General features: G+C 40.4%; 1 protein-coding gene across 1 annotated transcript in view; it reads right to left on the reverse strand.

Annotated features, from left to right (window-relative positions):
* Positions 1-14,446, reverse strand: part of LOC124158226 (protein prickle-like) — a 251,085-nt gene that overhangs the window by 58,414 nt on the left and 178,225 nt on the right. The window contains exon 2 of the mRNA XM_046533414.1: positions 1,058-1,496. Coding sequence (XP_046389370.1) covers positions 1,058-1,496 — 439 coding nt within the window. The remainder of the gene's footprint in view (positions 1-1,057; positions 1,497-14,446) is intronic.

The raw sequence follows: 14,446 nt of genomic DNA on the forward strand, positions 1-14,446 counted from the left end.
CACTGACGCCTATCCGAACTCTCCGTCACGGAAACTTGTCCGAGAGCGAATGACGGAGGGTCTCGGAAAATGACTATCCGTTTCACGGAATCGGAAAGTGATGTGCCAGCTGGTAAGTTATCGAATATTTTTACCGCGAAAGTTATACTGCAGAAGCTGTGAAGAAGTTACAAGTAATTTGCAATATTGGCACGGTATGTTTACTAAAAATTATGGGGGATGGATGATGAAGAATTAAATAAAATTGCAGGCGACGCGAGTTGCACGAAATTGCAGTAAATTTAGGATAGTGGATGGCATAAAAGCGCCTCCGAGTGACGGAAACGGACAGTTAGATTCCGAAATCTCGTAAACGAGGAGACTGGACTTACTGTACAGGGCTCCTGAACGCCGCGAAAAATTACATCGAAAATGGTTATGTGTTAAATCGAAACTTAGCAAAACACGTACGTGGTGTAAGGGCTCCATATTAATAATGAAAGACACTTTGTTTCTTCCACAAGTTTATAACATTTATATCTTATTACCGGGTTCGGCTATTACTCCATCATCAAATAAGTAATCGGCTATTACTCCATTATCACATAAGTATTTTATTATGGTGTAATAGCCGAAACTTGTAATAAAATAGAAATTTTATTTAATTCGTAATCATCCATTCCCCATAATTTTTAGTGCTCATACCGTGCCCGTATTGCAAATTACTTCTAACTTCTTACCAGCTTCTGCAGTAAAACTTTCGCGGTAAAAATACTCCACAACTTACCAGCAGGCACATCACTTTCCGATTCCAAGAAACGATAGAATAAATAGAAATGGAATAATAAATAGAGATGGATAGAAAGATATCAAATAAGTATTTGATAATGGTGTAATAGGCGAAACCTGTAATAAAATAGAAATTTTAAAAAACTTGTGGAAGAAACAAAGCTTCTTTCATTATTAATACAGTAATTTCTTACAAGCGACGTGATCTCTAATGCTGATCCGTTCCTGAAATTATGAGCATACACGCCCTGCTCTTGAAATCGACTCTCACACTGGGGGAAGGACCCACCTGTTCTGGGCGCAGTCCCGGCGGCACCCAAGTGTACTCCTCCAAGGCGCAGCCCGAGTCGTCATCCGATTGCGACTGCCTCTGGGGGTCCGGCCCCGCCCCCACCGCCCCCAACGGGCCCCTCCGAGGGTCCAAGGGGCCGGGGGGCAGCATCTGGTGGCCACCCTGCTGCTGTTGGAGGTGCTGTTGCGAGGAAGAGGACGTGGAGGGGGAGGGCGAGGAGGCGGACGAGGGCGTGGAGGGCGAGGGGGCGTGGCTGCCGCTCAGGGGGGGACCCCGCGACCCCCCCTGCTGCACGACACCTCCCTGCTGCTGTTGCAGCTGGTGGTGGTGCTGGTGGTGCTGGTGATGGTGAGCCGCGGCCTCCCTGGCGGCGTCCGCGCCATCTTCGGCCAACACGTGGTCCTCCTTGGGACACTTGCAGTTCCGACACCCCTTCCTGCCAAGACAAGAGGGAAAAAGAGGGCATGCGTTAATGTGTGCCAAAATTGAAATGGTTGATCAATAAGAAAAATATTCAATGAAAATTAATTTACTGGATTCATTTACACCAAAAAGCTAAAAATTAGAGGTGACAAAATTAGTAGTCGGTACTCGAATCGATTTCGAGTAGTATTACGAATGTCGAGTCGAGTCGAGTAGTTTCGCTAACAGAGCTGTCGAGGCCAGTAAGTTCAGAAATCTGCCGACAGAGAGCGCTATCATAAAACTCATGTGGGGGTCAATCCATTTCAAATCACCCAGGCAATGTTGCTCGATATTTTTAATTATCCCGATTTTTTTCCAAGGTTCGCAAATAAAACTTCCCAAGGCTACCAAACCTTGCAACTTTGGAAAGAAAGAACTTTTCCAGAAACATAACAGTATTGCGAAAGATATTTTTCTGCCGGCAGTAATACTGTAACATGGAGACATGAAAACCTGATTCTTGAGTATGTAGAAAAATTGGCTTTACTGCATGAGAATTTGAAAGGATGAAATATTACATGATGCATTTACGTGTACAATATTAATTACAATTGTACAAATATCTTTATCGAGGGTTCTTATGAGCAGTTTGGATTCATTCATTGACAACATATTAACTAGAGGTTAATTAATTTCAATTGTGCTTATGGAACTGTTAAAGACACAATAATTATCATTCATCTTCTAACTGTGACTCAATTGCCATTAATGTTCCTCATTATCTTTTCCGTTTTAGATCAAGCTGAGCATTCAAAATGGAAAATTCGCGAGGGGATTGAAAAAAATGAGAATATTTTGGAGCGTGCATCGCTGCATTGCCTAGTCCAAGAATTACCATACTCGACTCGACTAGATACTCGCGAGTAGTTTTTAACTTGACTCGATACTCGACTCGAAGTAAAAAAGTACTACTCGCACATCCCTAAAAATGACCAATGTGAGCTGAATTCGGTGGCTTGGGAATAAAATAAAATAAATACAACACTCACTTCGAATAATGTGCAAAATGATGCCTAATATTATATCAATTTTAACATCGAAGAATGTTACACGTGGATTCATATAATTTCAAAATAATATTTAAAAAATGAAGCGTCCGAAAAAGAATCCGTTTCGAATCGCAGAGCTTCGGGGGAACCACCTAGATGTCAGTTGAGGATCGCGAAAAAAAAATCAGTGAAGTGAGAAAAAATGCTAATGAATGGGCAAAGTTGATTACATTAGCATTGAAGCGACGAAGAAGGTCACGCCAAAAAAAAGATGAAACATCGAACCATGGATGAGTCACTCCCAATATCCGGTGCTCCCGAAACGTCCGACGTTGGGTCCAAGGTATTCAGAAAAAAAGAGAATTGGGCATCCGTATTTAGAATTGAAGGTGGGAAAATTCTACTTTTAAATCACCACCACCAACCAAGAAATCACCTTACGCGCCATCATAGGACACGATGCTCCTTGTGAATGTACGATTTATTTTATTTATATAGCTAAATCATTTTTACAAGCAGCCGTGAAGCTAATTCATAGTAAATTTATTTTACAAAAGCATTAAAAGAAACGAAATATAATAAAAATATGAAAACAAATTTTAAATCCATTCCAAGTCTATGGCGCTGTGGGTTAGATAGAGAGAGAGAATACAACTCAGCATCCGAGGACTTGTTGGGTAAATGAATCACTAACTACAGAAAGGCATCATGCCCAAGTTGGACGATCTTTCTTTTTGTTTCCTTTAAGTAGTTGCTAGGTGCGAAACTCAACGTTTCCTACTAAAAGGAAACATTCCCAATCGGTATTATTAGCATGACATGTTTCCTTTTAGCAGGAAACGTTAAGTCTTGCACCAGGCTACAAGTTAAAGGAAAAGAAGAAAAATCGTCTAACGTGGACATGATGCCTTTCTGCAATTAGCGATTCAAATAAAGGATTCTGTTGGAGTATTTTGGCATTTTTATTTTATGTGGTGGGGTAATTCCAGGAGAGAGGTGGAAAAATTAAGAAGGAAAGAAGTATTAGTGAGTGACGGCAGTTTTGCTGACGAATAAAACAGATAGCGGGCAGATTACATGAGAAAAGTTCTCAATTAGCAGGAGCATTCGATACCATTGATACACTAAGGTCCTGAATTCTGTCAGCTGAAAAAATGCTTTGAAAATCCTCATTTCATCGCAAACACTAAACAAAGGTTCCACTCGTTCTCTGAGTTATTCAAGAGTCATTCATTCAATCGAATACATTATCCATAAGAACTGAAAATCTAGCATCTACTTGCTTCCATTTGCCAAAAAATAGAGAAATATGATGTTTCAGGAGATGCCTTACATTGAATCGGGATTCGATAACAATGATTCAACACAATTTCTCAGCGGAGAATCTACGGAGGCCAAACTGCTCTCCAAGGAAAAGTTATGAGGTTTCCCGCTCACCTGCGCGAATTAACGACGTAGCCGCCGATTATTGTCTTAATGAAAGGCTTCCGTTTCCGTCTACGCAACACAAAGATGTAGGGAAAGGAAGACATGCTTAAAACAAAAACTAAAACCCCTCCGCGGCGGCTACTGGCCGCGTCGAACGATTCTCGAAAATTTGACTTATCTCCGAGCAAATTGCGGCCAATCGCCCTTCATTTGAGCGTCTGAAATTAGGCGTCATCTTATTGGGAGAGCATTCTACCTTCGAGAGTAATAAGTAAGGTAAAAAGCAACACATCAATAGCAATTGAGAAACGATAAATTAAAATCGTTCCCGCTTCCTAACCTGGTGTTGGTTCTTATTCCATTTTTTCTTTCTTTTACACACTTCCTTCGACAGACCGGCTGTTCGCGACTTTGAAGTCATATCACCCATTGAGCTTACGTGATGTGGACTTAAACATCTTCTGGGTTCGTTACGAAGGAAAAAATGATGCATCGTCGTTTATATGATCAAATCATGTGGTGTATGCGGGACTTCGAAAAATTTCGGTGACTCAAAAAGAATCGCGTGGCTAAAATATCAATCGCCTGCCTCGGTGGAGGCGGGGTAGAGTCCTGGCCTGCCATACAAGAGGTCACGGGTCCGAGTCCCGCCAGGGTAGGTTACCCCTACCCAGGGCATGATTGTTCGTGAATGTGTATTTCTTAAAAAATGTTGAAGAGCCCCGATGTAAAGGCCAACATGAGCTGTTTTCGGTGGTATGAAAATAAATAAAATAAATAACAAAAAAAAAATATTCCTGATCCCTCTGTTACGGCCTGGTTACACGATACATTAAAACGTACGGGTCAATGTCTAAATGTAGGAACACGAGAATGAACTCCAAAATGCACCGTGCAACCACCAAACTTGTGCGAATGCATGCACAGAAAATAGAACCTGTTCTAATTTGGTTAATGCATTCGAACATGTTCCGTTTCGGTGCACCAAAATCATTCACACAAACGTACATTAACTTGTACGTGTTAATGTACCGTGTAACCAGGCTTTTACACACTTGGATCGATTAATTGACTACGATTTGCATTAAGCTCACAGTACTCCAATGAATGAATGGTAGTGCGATTCGTTAAACCACTTTTTTCTTACAGCTAACATAATACCCACCAAAATTGCCAACCGTTATGCATACAATTCGTGTAATTCTTTCCTCAAAATCGATAAGTACCTACCTTCTACCAAATGTGTTTATACAAAATTTCGAAAATAATGCATAAAATAAAATTGTCATGACACCTTTCTGTTCGACTCAGAGAAATCCTTCAGAACGGAAGAAGGATTCGCGGAAGTAACCCGGTGCACCGCGGTGGTTATTTATATTAATCTACATAATAACAGTTACATGACTTTCTCGTCGATTAGACGGGATTATACTAGCCTTCGAGGTCAGCTATGTTTGCAATAGACAATCCAACACGCGACTTCTGGCCACCTTTTTCTAAATATCTGTAAAGCAGAGCCGTTTCAATATGCCTTTTTATACATCCGATGCCATCCGGAGAATTGGCAAAATTCTGCCGAGATAAATTGGAATACATGACATAATAGTTGGTACTTAGCATATAGGAGCCGAGCAAAGAAACGATTGCGATAGTCAGTCATCAATTGCCAGCAGTTTTAATCACCGAGAGTCTGAATTGAACTTTGATTCGTTAACAGGAAGCCAATCACGTCAATGATATGCCATTCCAATTTACTGACAAGCATAGGGCCACTGTAAATTGGCAATATTAAGAGTATGTTAAAAATGGAAATCAACATAGATAATAATTCGGTACATTTTACAGTTTTTCTTTGATAAAGGCGGAAATGCAAGCCAGGCGGCTGAAATTGTGAATAGGGTTTACGGTTCTCATATTGTAACAGCTAATTACGAGCAAAATAGGTTTCTTCGATTCCATTCGGGAATTTTTGATGTTAAAGATGAACCTATCACAGGCAGACCTGTCAAAGATAATGCCAATAAAGTCACAAAAATAATCTAAGTTGACCGGCATGTCAGTAGTCGTAGCATTACCCAGGAACTGAAGATCGACCATGAAACAGTTTTGAACCATTTGCATAAAGCTGGATTAAAAAAGAAGCTCGATGTTTGGTTTCCACACCAAAAAACCTGCTGGATCGAATTTCCATCTGTGAAGCCCCGGCCAAAACAAATGAAATCGACCCATTTATTGAACGAATAGTGGCTGGAGATGAGGAGTGGATCACATACGATAAAAATATTAGTCAAAGCGCGAACAAAAAGATCGTGGTCAAAGCGCGATGAAGCAGCTCAAATGGTGACCAAGCCGGGACTAACAGCCACGTAGGTTCTGCTTCACATTTGGTGGGACTGGAACGGAATCATTTATCATGAGTTACTTCCATATGGCCAAATATTAAATTCGGATCCCTACTTTCAACAACTGAACCGTTTGAAGCTATTGACCAGAAACGGCCAGAATTGGCCAACAGAAGAGGTGTTGTGTTCAATCAAGACAACGCCAGGCTACAAACGTATCTACTGACTCGCCAGAAACTCCGGGAGTTTGGCTGTGAAGTTTTTATGCATCCACCATATAGTCCGGACCAGGAATCAAGCGATTACCATATTTTTCTCGAATTGCAAAACTTCCTGAGTGATAAGAAATCGGCATCAAGAGAAGATTGTGAAACGATTACTTTAGTTTTTCGCCAAGAAACACCAAGACTTATAGGAGAAGCATTATGAAGCGACCATTAAAATGGCAACAAATTATCGAACAAAATGGTTCATCTTTACCCAAATCGGACTATCCGAACCATGTTAAATAAAGACTTGAAGCTCACGCAAAAATAATGGATTTCTTTTTCCCCAACCTAAGCGAGATACTGATTTCGACCAATCGAACCATCAATATATCGAATCATGCCGAACATGGGCGTGTATACAAGGGGAGGAGAGTGGATATCGTAAGAGGAGAGACTGGAATGCAAATAGGAGTCGGTGGACATTTTAAGGGCGGTGGTTGAGCCATGACTCAAATCCCCGAGGGAGAGGAGAGGAAATACCCGCTTATTAACGGAAGAGAATCTTTCTTTTTCAAACCAGAGACCCTCTCGTTTTTATTACCTCCGTCGATCTCGCTAACCCCATGGTCAGGGAGCTTAAGCGTGGGAGGACGGCGAGAGAGGGGAGGGGCCTGCCGCAATAATTAATACTCCTCCCTCAGTAATAGAACCAGAAGTTCAGGAGTTCTACTCCAGACGCCTAAAACCCCACACTTAAGGTAACGGTCCGTGAAAATGTGGATGGCATGAGCTGGACTGGAATTATTCAGCTCATGCGTTCCGACCACGCCTACGATCAGTCCCCTCGGTACTGGCGAATTCATAGACACCAAACCCTCACACGCCACAGGGACCAACAGTAAAAGATATTTTAATTTACTCTACAAGGGCGGTCGTATTTTGAATTTTTTGTGAAATATTTCTTACGCAAAACTTCGGCTCTCATTGCGTTGCTTTCAGACGTGACAGCCTGGAATTTACTAAGGAGGCTGCGCGCTACGCTTAGATTACTTGAGAAAATTAGATTAGATATCTTTCAGAGCGACACAAAGAACATGAAATTAGAACCAACATTTATTTCAAATAAATTTAATTATTAATTAAAGTTTGTTAATGTTTAAAAACCCAACACCACTAATCCTTCCGAAATTAAAAACGTCGCCATTATTCTACCGTACCATTGATCGCCTCTGTAGATAGCATATTATTATGATTCCAATAATTCACTCACGTATGAAAATTGGTAATTGACGAGCAGATTCATTATTCACTATTTTATTTTCCCCAAACATGCGAAGAGCACAAGTGATCCCAAAAGGAAGAAATTAAGTGTTTATGGACGAATAATATCAAGGATAGTAATCCACCACCACACTCTAACAATATAATTGCTAACCTGAAAGCATCGAAAGATGATTTAGAATCAAAACACGTCAGTAAATGAAAATAACCAGCCTCGGTAGCAACGGGTTTAGTCCTCGCCTGCCAACCTGAAGGTCGCGGGATTGAGTCCCACCCGGGTAGGTTGACCGTATCCAGGGTATGGATACTTACGATATTCCATTGTTGTTTGTAAAGGCCTCCCTATGCAAAGATCTAATATTGCCGTTTTCGGGGTGATGAATATGAATTAAATAAATGCGTCGAGTGGTGTAACAAGAGACTTGAATAGCTGGGAGGTGAAAAGAACAACGCTTCTGCCTCGGTTTTTGTGCTTGCGTGATTTTCAGAACTCTCGACTCGGGAGATTATCGATGTGGTAGGGAAAATAGCTACCTACTCATATGTAATAACAGTGCTCGTGCATGAAAAAATAGCGACTTCGATGACGATGATGAGGAGATAGAGGTTGTTCACAAATGGTTTATACATACAGGTGTGTGTGCAAAACAAACAAACTACGCGGCAGATAAAAATCCGCATCTTGGAAAAGTGCATCAACCGATGAGGTGTCCTGAAAGACGTGGAGCACGCCTCGGCACCAAGCAGAGGAGAACGAAATGGTTGGAAGAGGCGGGGTTGAAGGACCTGCCGACGATCGATTTCCCATCCGAGGGACGCGAGACGGGGAGCATCGCTAGAAAATGATAGCCATTCTCTCCCGAACGTGGGCAGTCACCCACCCGGGGGGGATTGGATGGGGAGGGATAGGATGGGGTATTAAATAAGAGATGTAAAATGGGATGCGATCGGGGAGTTGTTTTTTTTATCAATCTTCTATAATATTTCTAATGTATAGATACCTTTTTCTCAACTTATACGCTACCAAACTCTACAAATGAGCTACCAAAATGCACAGAATTTATCAGAGAACATGCGACGGCATGTCTTACTTCCTAAATATTGCTATTGTTTCCTAAAATTGGTTTCTAAAAAAAACTGTTACTTTTCGTGACGTTAACGGCGCACAAACTGATACATTTGCTAATTTGCAACAATATCTCGCATTCTTTAAATAACTTTTATCAAAATGCGGCTGATTCCACATTCAAGTCTCCTGTTCATACGTAAGTATGAGTCATCATGTGCGTTTAACAGAGGATAGTGTAATTACTTCCAATGTTGTGTTTAAAGAGGTCCTCTGACCTCAATTTGTACATGAACATTCCAATTAAATTTGTACATAATACCCTGCCTTTTTTTTCTACATTTAAAAAAATTAGAAACGCGCCTATCCCTCTGTGGACCTGCATTGAAAAGAGCGGGGGAAGCCCGCTGGGAGCGGGCGCAGCACGCTCGTATTAAAAAAAAAACGGGATGAAAGTCAGAGCAAAGGTTTTCTCGTTATATTCTAATCGAAGTTGAGGGAAGCTTAAATAGCGTTTCTCTCGGTTTTATGTCGCCCGCTATCCTGCGTTGGGTATACGTTTCGCCCAAGGGCTTTGAGCAGAGGCCGATTACCCAGGAATCCACAACGCGGAAGTGGAAGATCCTCTTTCCGTGGAAGCGATCTCGGAGTAAGGCGCCCTCTAACCACTTCCAGAAAAAAGAGAGGGACAGAGTCGAGGGAGAGAGAGACACATGATGATTTGAGTTGCAAGAGGGAGCTGAACTGAACTGTGTATTAGATTGTTTGAGTGTACTCCGCATACCTATTTAGTTGGTTCAATCCTAGGTGAAGTTCATGGAATACTGTGAAGCAGGGGCGCAGCTAGGATTTTAGGCTAGGGGGGGTTTCAGGCGTAACTAATATTGGGGAGCTTGGGGGTATTGCATACCCGCCAGGGTAAGCGGGAGGTGTGGAGGCTTTCCACCGGAAAAAAATTGAGATAAATGGTTCAAAATGGTGATTTTTACTGTATTTTGAGGGATATTTTATTAATCCTCACACTATTCTATAAGCAATATTAATCCAATTAAGTAAAATAGATTTAACTTAAAAATGTCTGTGAGCTCTGGGGGGGGGGTGGGTTTATCCCCAAACCCCCCCCCCCCTCGCTGCGCCACTTCTATGAAGTGGAAAACTATAATAGCATATTCCACAGTGAATATGTCCGGAGGCTTTATATGATCTAGCACAGCAAAAGTATTTGCAAAAACTGGAAAGTTTTTATACCTCTATGGCATTGCAAAATTATTCACAAGAACAATTTTGCTATGCTATAGTGATTTTTAAAACTACTTCAAAATAGTTTTCGGGAAAATAATGTTCAAATTTGTTCTAGTGAAAACATCCTCACAGTTGTTCCAGCGAAAAAAAAATCTTCAAAACAGTAATATTATATATTTATGCCTTGTAATTATTTACCATTCCCATAATTTCTGTTCCATAGTACCTTGGAAATACCATTTGGAACTTCATCGAACCACCCGAGAGCTCATAGATGAATGCAAAAATTAGAGTGCAGAGGACTGGGTAACTTAAAAAAATAAGAAACTTAGGAATAAAAACGGAAAACCAGACATTTTTGTTCCTAATTACTCGTTAACACAAACAAATCCGCAGAAAACAATAAATTTAGGTTCAGCAGGTTTTATTTTTTAAACTTTTAATTCAGAATTCAAATTAATAGCACAGTCTTAATAAAGCCATTCCACACAATCTGCATAAAAAATTAAAGAACGATATCGGAGATAAAAAGTGTGGGTAGAACGGGATCTCGATATGAATGTGCCGAAAAAACCTCCCTTAAGTGAAAAGTGAAACTTCATATGGTAAAATGAAGTGAAATACTTGCGATTCATGAAAAATTCGGTGCCTCTGGTACCAAAGCATCAAAAGGTTTCATATTCAATTGTCTACCTTGAAATATCAAAGCTGAAGAGTAGAGGGAGATTACCCAGGAATCCACAGTGCGGAAGAGGATAGTCTTTCCATAGAAGCGATCTCGTAAGGCGCCCTCCAACCACTTCCAGAAAAAGAGAGGGACCGACATGGAAGAGTGGCAAGTGGTTTCCTTTGAAGGAATGCGTATGATTGTTGTTTAGTTCCATGTCAATAATGACTACTTTATTATCTACGTCCACATCTAAATAATCCCCAGAAAGTCGCCTAAAAAGGCGTGTGGCAGGTCGTTTACAAATAAAAAGGAAGTGTTCTACTGAATTATTTTGAAGTTGACCAGAGAGCAGAACACTATGTTGAAAAAAATTAATTAAACTGAACCATCAAACTAGAAATGTTGCAAGCCGGTTGTACTTGATACAGAATTTTTGGGAGCGATGGTAAAGCCTATTCTTCGATTCGACTCTGCAACGTTCATTTCTATAATGCAGTAAAAACATTTTCGAATGAAAATTTTAAAGGGAAATGCTATTTTACACTCGTTAGGCCACACATTGAATATGCACCTAGCATATGGAATCCGGGATAGAAAAACTTAATAAAATACAAAGAGAAGTTTCGCGAAAACTGTTGCGGGCGAACAGAAATTGTTATTCAGATGTTAAACGAATCAGGCTGAGAGCCACTGGAGACTTGGGAGGCTGCGCGTTAGGCTTAGATTGCTTGAACAATTGAGAATGGATATCAATAAGAGCGATACGGAGAACATCATATTAGGACCCCACTATATTTCCAGGTCTAAAGAAATGATCTATCAAGATAGCTATTTTGCCGGATGGATAGCTATGGGAGTTCGTTTTTCTCCCAAACAATAAAAGACTTTGATAAGTGCTGGGTGGAACTTTGTCAGAGCTTCTCCTTTTTTCTTTGTCAATGGCTGGCGTCCTAACACCGCCCGATACACGTATATTTGGGCTGCTTGCGGGGTTGTATACAAATGTAGATTTAAAATAAGTAAAACAAACAGCGTAATACAATTTCATTGAGCGTAAATGGTAAATATCGTAAACAGCTTTGCCAAACTGATCTGTGCGGCATGGTTGTTGACGAAAATCGGTGTCCTTGGCGACTGAGTTTCGACAAGTTAACTTAGAGGCGGTTTCAACTTAGCTTCGCACCAAGGGCACAGAATGGAACAACGATTAGCTTGGAATCCACGCGGAAGTTGTTCTTTCCGCGGAAGCGATCTCGAGAAGGGCGACCCGAGCCCACTTTGAGGCGAGAGACAACGAACGCAGAGCGCCTTTTCGTCGGAACGCGAACCGAGAGAGGGCGATGAAGCAGCACGCGACCACCGCTCGCACACACGGAAGATGAAAAAAAGCAACAACACGCAGACCGCAATCTCGCATCGACCAAGCGATGTGCGCTTCGCAAGAGCTCTTTTTTTATTTCAAGAGATAGGAATGAGGAGTTGGGTGGAAATTATGACGTGCCATTTCGGAGGCATCAATTTTAAATGAATTTGAAAAAAAAGGGTGCTAGGTTGCATGATGCAACGGTGAATGGATAGATACTAAGCCTAAAAAAACTGATACCTACCTGATTGTAGAGAATATGGTATTATCTAGAAGGGAGTTGAAGAGAGCTAAATGCCCACATTATTTTTCCCTCAGCATATATCTATCAATAAACAAAATACAATCAGATTATGTGATCTGAAAGGTTTTTGGTTCGATTTCTCGTCCAGAGGAATTTTACCTGTGAAATCGCATAATATACCATAAAATCGCAATGCTAAACTTCTAAAAATCTTCTTGGTTTTGATATTTGAAACCGACGGAAAATATAAAAATTAGAAAATTATTGCAATAGTAACAGTCGTATTCATTTTCTAAATTAAGGAATTACATTTTGAATATAAAAAGATAGTTTTTATTCCTGAGAACACCAAAAGTGCCTGATGATGATACCATGTATTGAAACCGGTCGCAGTATTAATTAAATTGTGGAACCTGCCATTGTCTTCCTTTTTGTTTCATATTCTTAGAGACAATAGAAAACCTGCCGTCAGATACATCACAGCCTATACTAAAGGTCGTATTTATATTCTTCGATTATTTATGTAGCTGTGAAACCACGTGAAACATTTTTTTAAACACTTTGCGTGCCATGGGCGTAATATTACGTCTATTTATTTTATTGACTTTGTCTGCGTGAAGCTGTAATATTTCGCCCATCGTACTTTTTCAGTTTACTGCTTAGTGGTTCTGTTATTTCAAAAATGGATTTTCAATTCAATTTCGATGGAAAAAGAGTTCTCTTAATGTCTTAAGGACGAAAAGTCCACTGTAGCTACCAGCACCCTTATCTCAGCCTACTTTGAGTGAAAATTCTTTGGAGGAAAGAAACGTTCGTTGAGGGTGCAGTGACCCTTCTTGTCATCCAGGATTTTGAATGATTTGCTTGGAACAAAGCTTTTGTGTGATTTTCATGCTTTAAATAGTTCAAATTGAGCGTTAAAAAAATTGTTATGCATTTTATGGCGGTACATCATTTGTTGCAACTTTTTTATTTAACAAAAACAGTAGGTTTTAATTATTAAAATATATATTTAAAAGTTAGCAATAAATGTTATTCAACTCATTCATAAAGAAGAGAAAAGTCCATTTTTATTGAAATATACATCGATATAAATATATTTTTGATGCTAATGTTTTAAAAAATTTGCAAATTTAGTAAAAATGGCTGGATTTTTCAGTAGGGCTTTAAAATTAGCGGCCGGAACTCAAAGTGTTAAAACATTTCCACCGTGGAAGGCCACACTACGTTTCCCTCAAAATATATAATTCATCGAAAACCAAAATAAAATCAGCCTATGTGATCTTCAAGGTCCGTGATTCGATTCCCGGTACAGAGGAATTTTATCTCATGGCAATTAATGTGAAATTAAATACGGTTATCTCCGATTTTCAATGCTGTTACTTCTGGTTTTAATATTTGAAATGAAAAGGGAAGGAATGCGATTCGGAATTTCCTTGGGGTTTTTCTACGAATCGGTACAAAGGTAGCTAAATATAAAATACGGAAGGCTGTCAAGTACGTGCACATGAAATGCATATTTATTTATTTATTTATTGTAGTATTCTACCGATTATGCAGTGTTCCATGGAGTGTTCAAGAAGTGATCTGGAAGCCTCCCTTTCCTTCCAGCACTGCCTTCTTTAATCACTGTAAGGCCTAATCCCTTTCAATCTATCTACAAATCCTATTCTTTTCCTTCCCCTCCCTCGTTCCCTTAACATTCTACCCTCTAACACCATCTTCAACATCCCCTTTCCCGCTAAGCACTAACTCCATCCATGCCTTCTGTCTCCTCCGTATCTCATCTAAAAGCTGCCTCACCTCGCCAGCCATATCCTGCGTCGTTCGAAATGCATATTCACAATGAAAAAAAACCTGCAGCTTAGGTAGCGAGCTATAGCGCCCTAGGGATAACTGTTTCCCGTCATCAACAAACACAAAGCTGTCATCATGAGCAAGTGGCAAAGCATCCGACATGGAAACACATTCCGACTTCAAAGATCAGAGATTCCGACTGCGGTCGCTCCACTGTCCTCCCGTAAACCGGTCTCTTGTTCCTCAATTCGCGTTTTCACACCTTTCGCAACAACTTCATAATTGCCGAC

Source organism: Ischnura elegans, chromosome 4 (genome assembly GCF_921293095.1).
Source record: "Ischnura elegans chromosome 4, ioIscEleg1.1, whole genome shotgun sequence".
NCBI classification, from domain to species: Eukaryota; Metazoa; Arthropoda; class Insecta; order Odonata; family Coenagrionidae; genus Ischnura; species Ischnura elegans.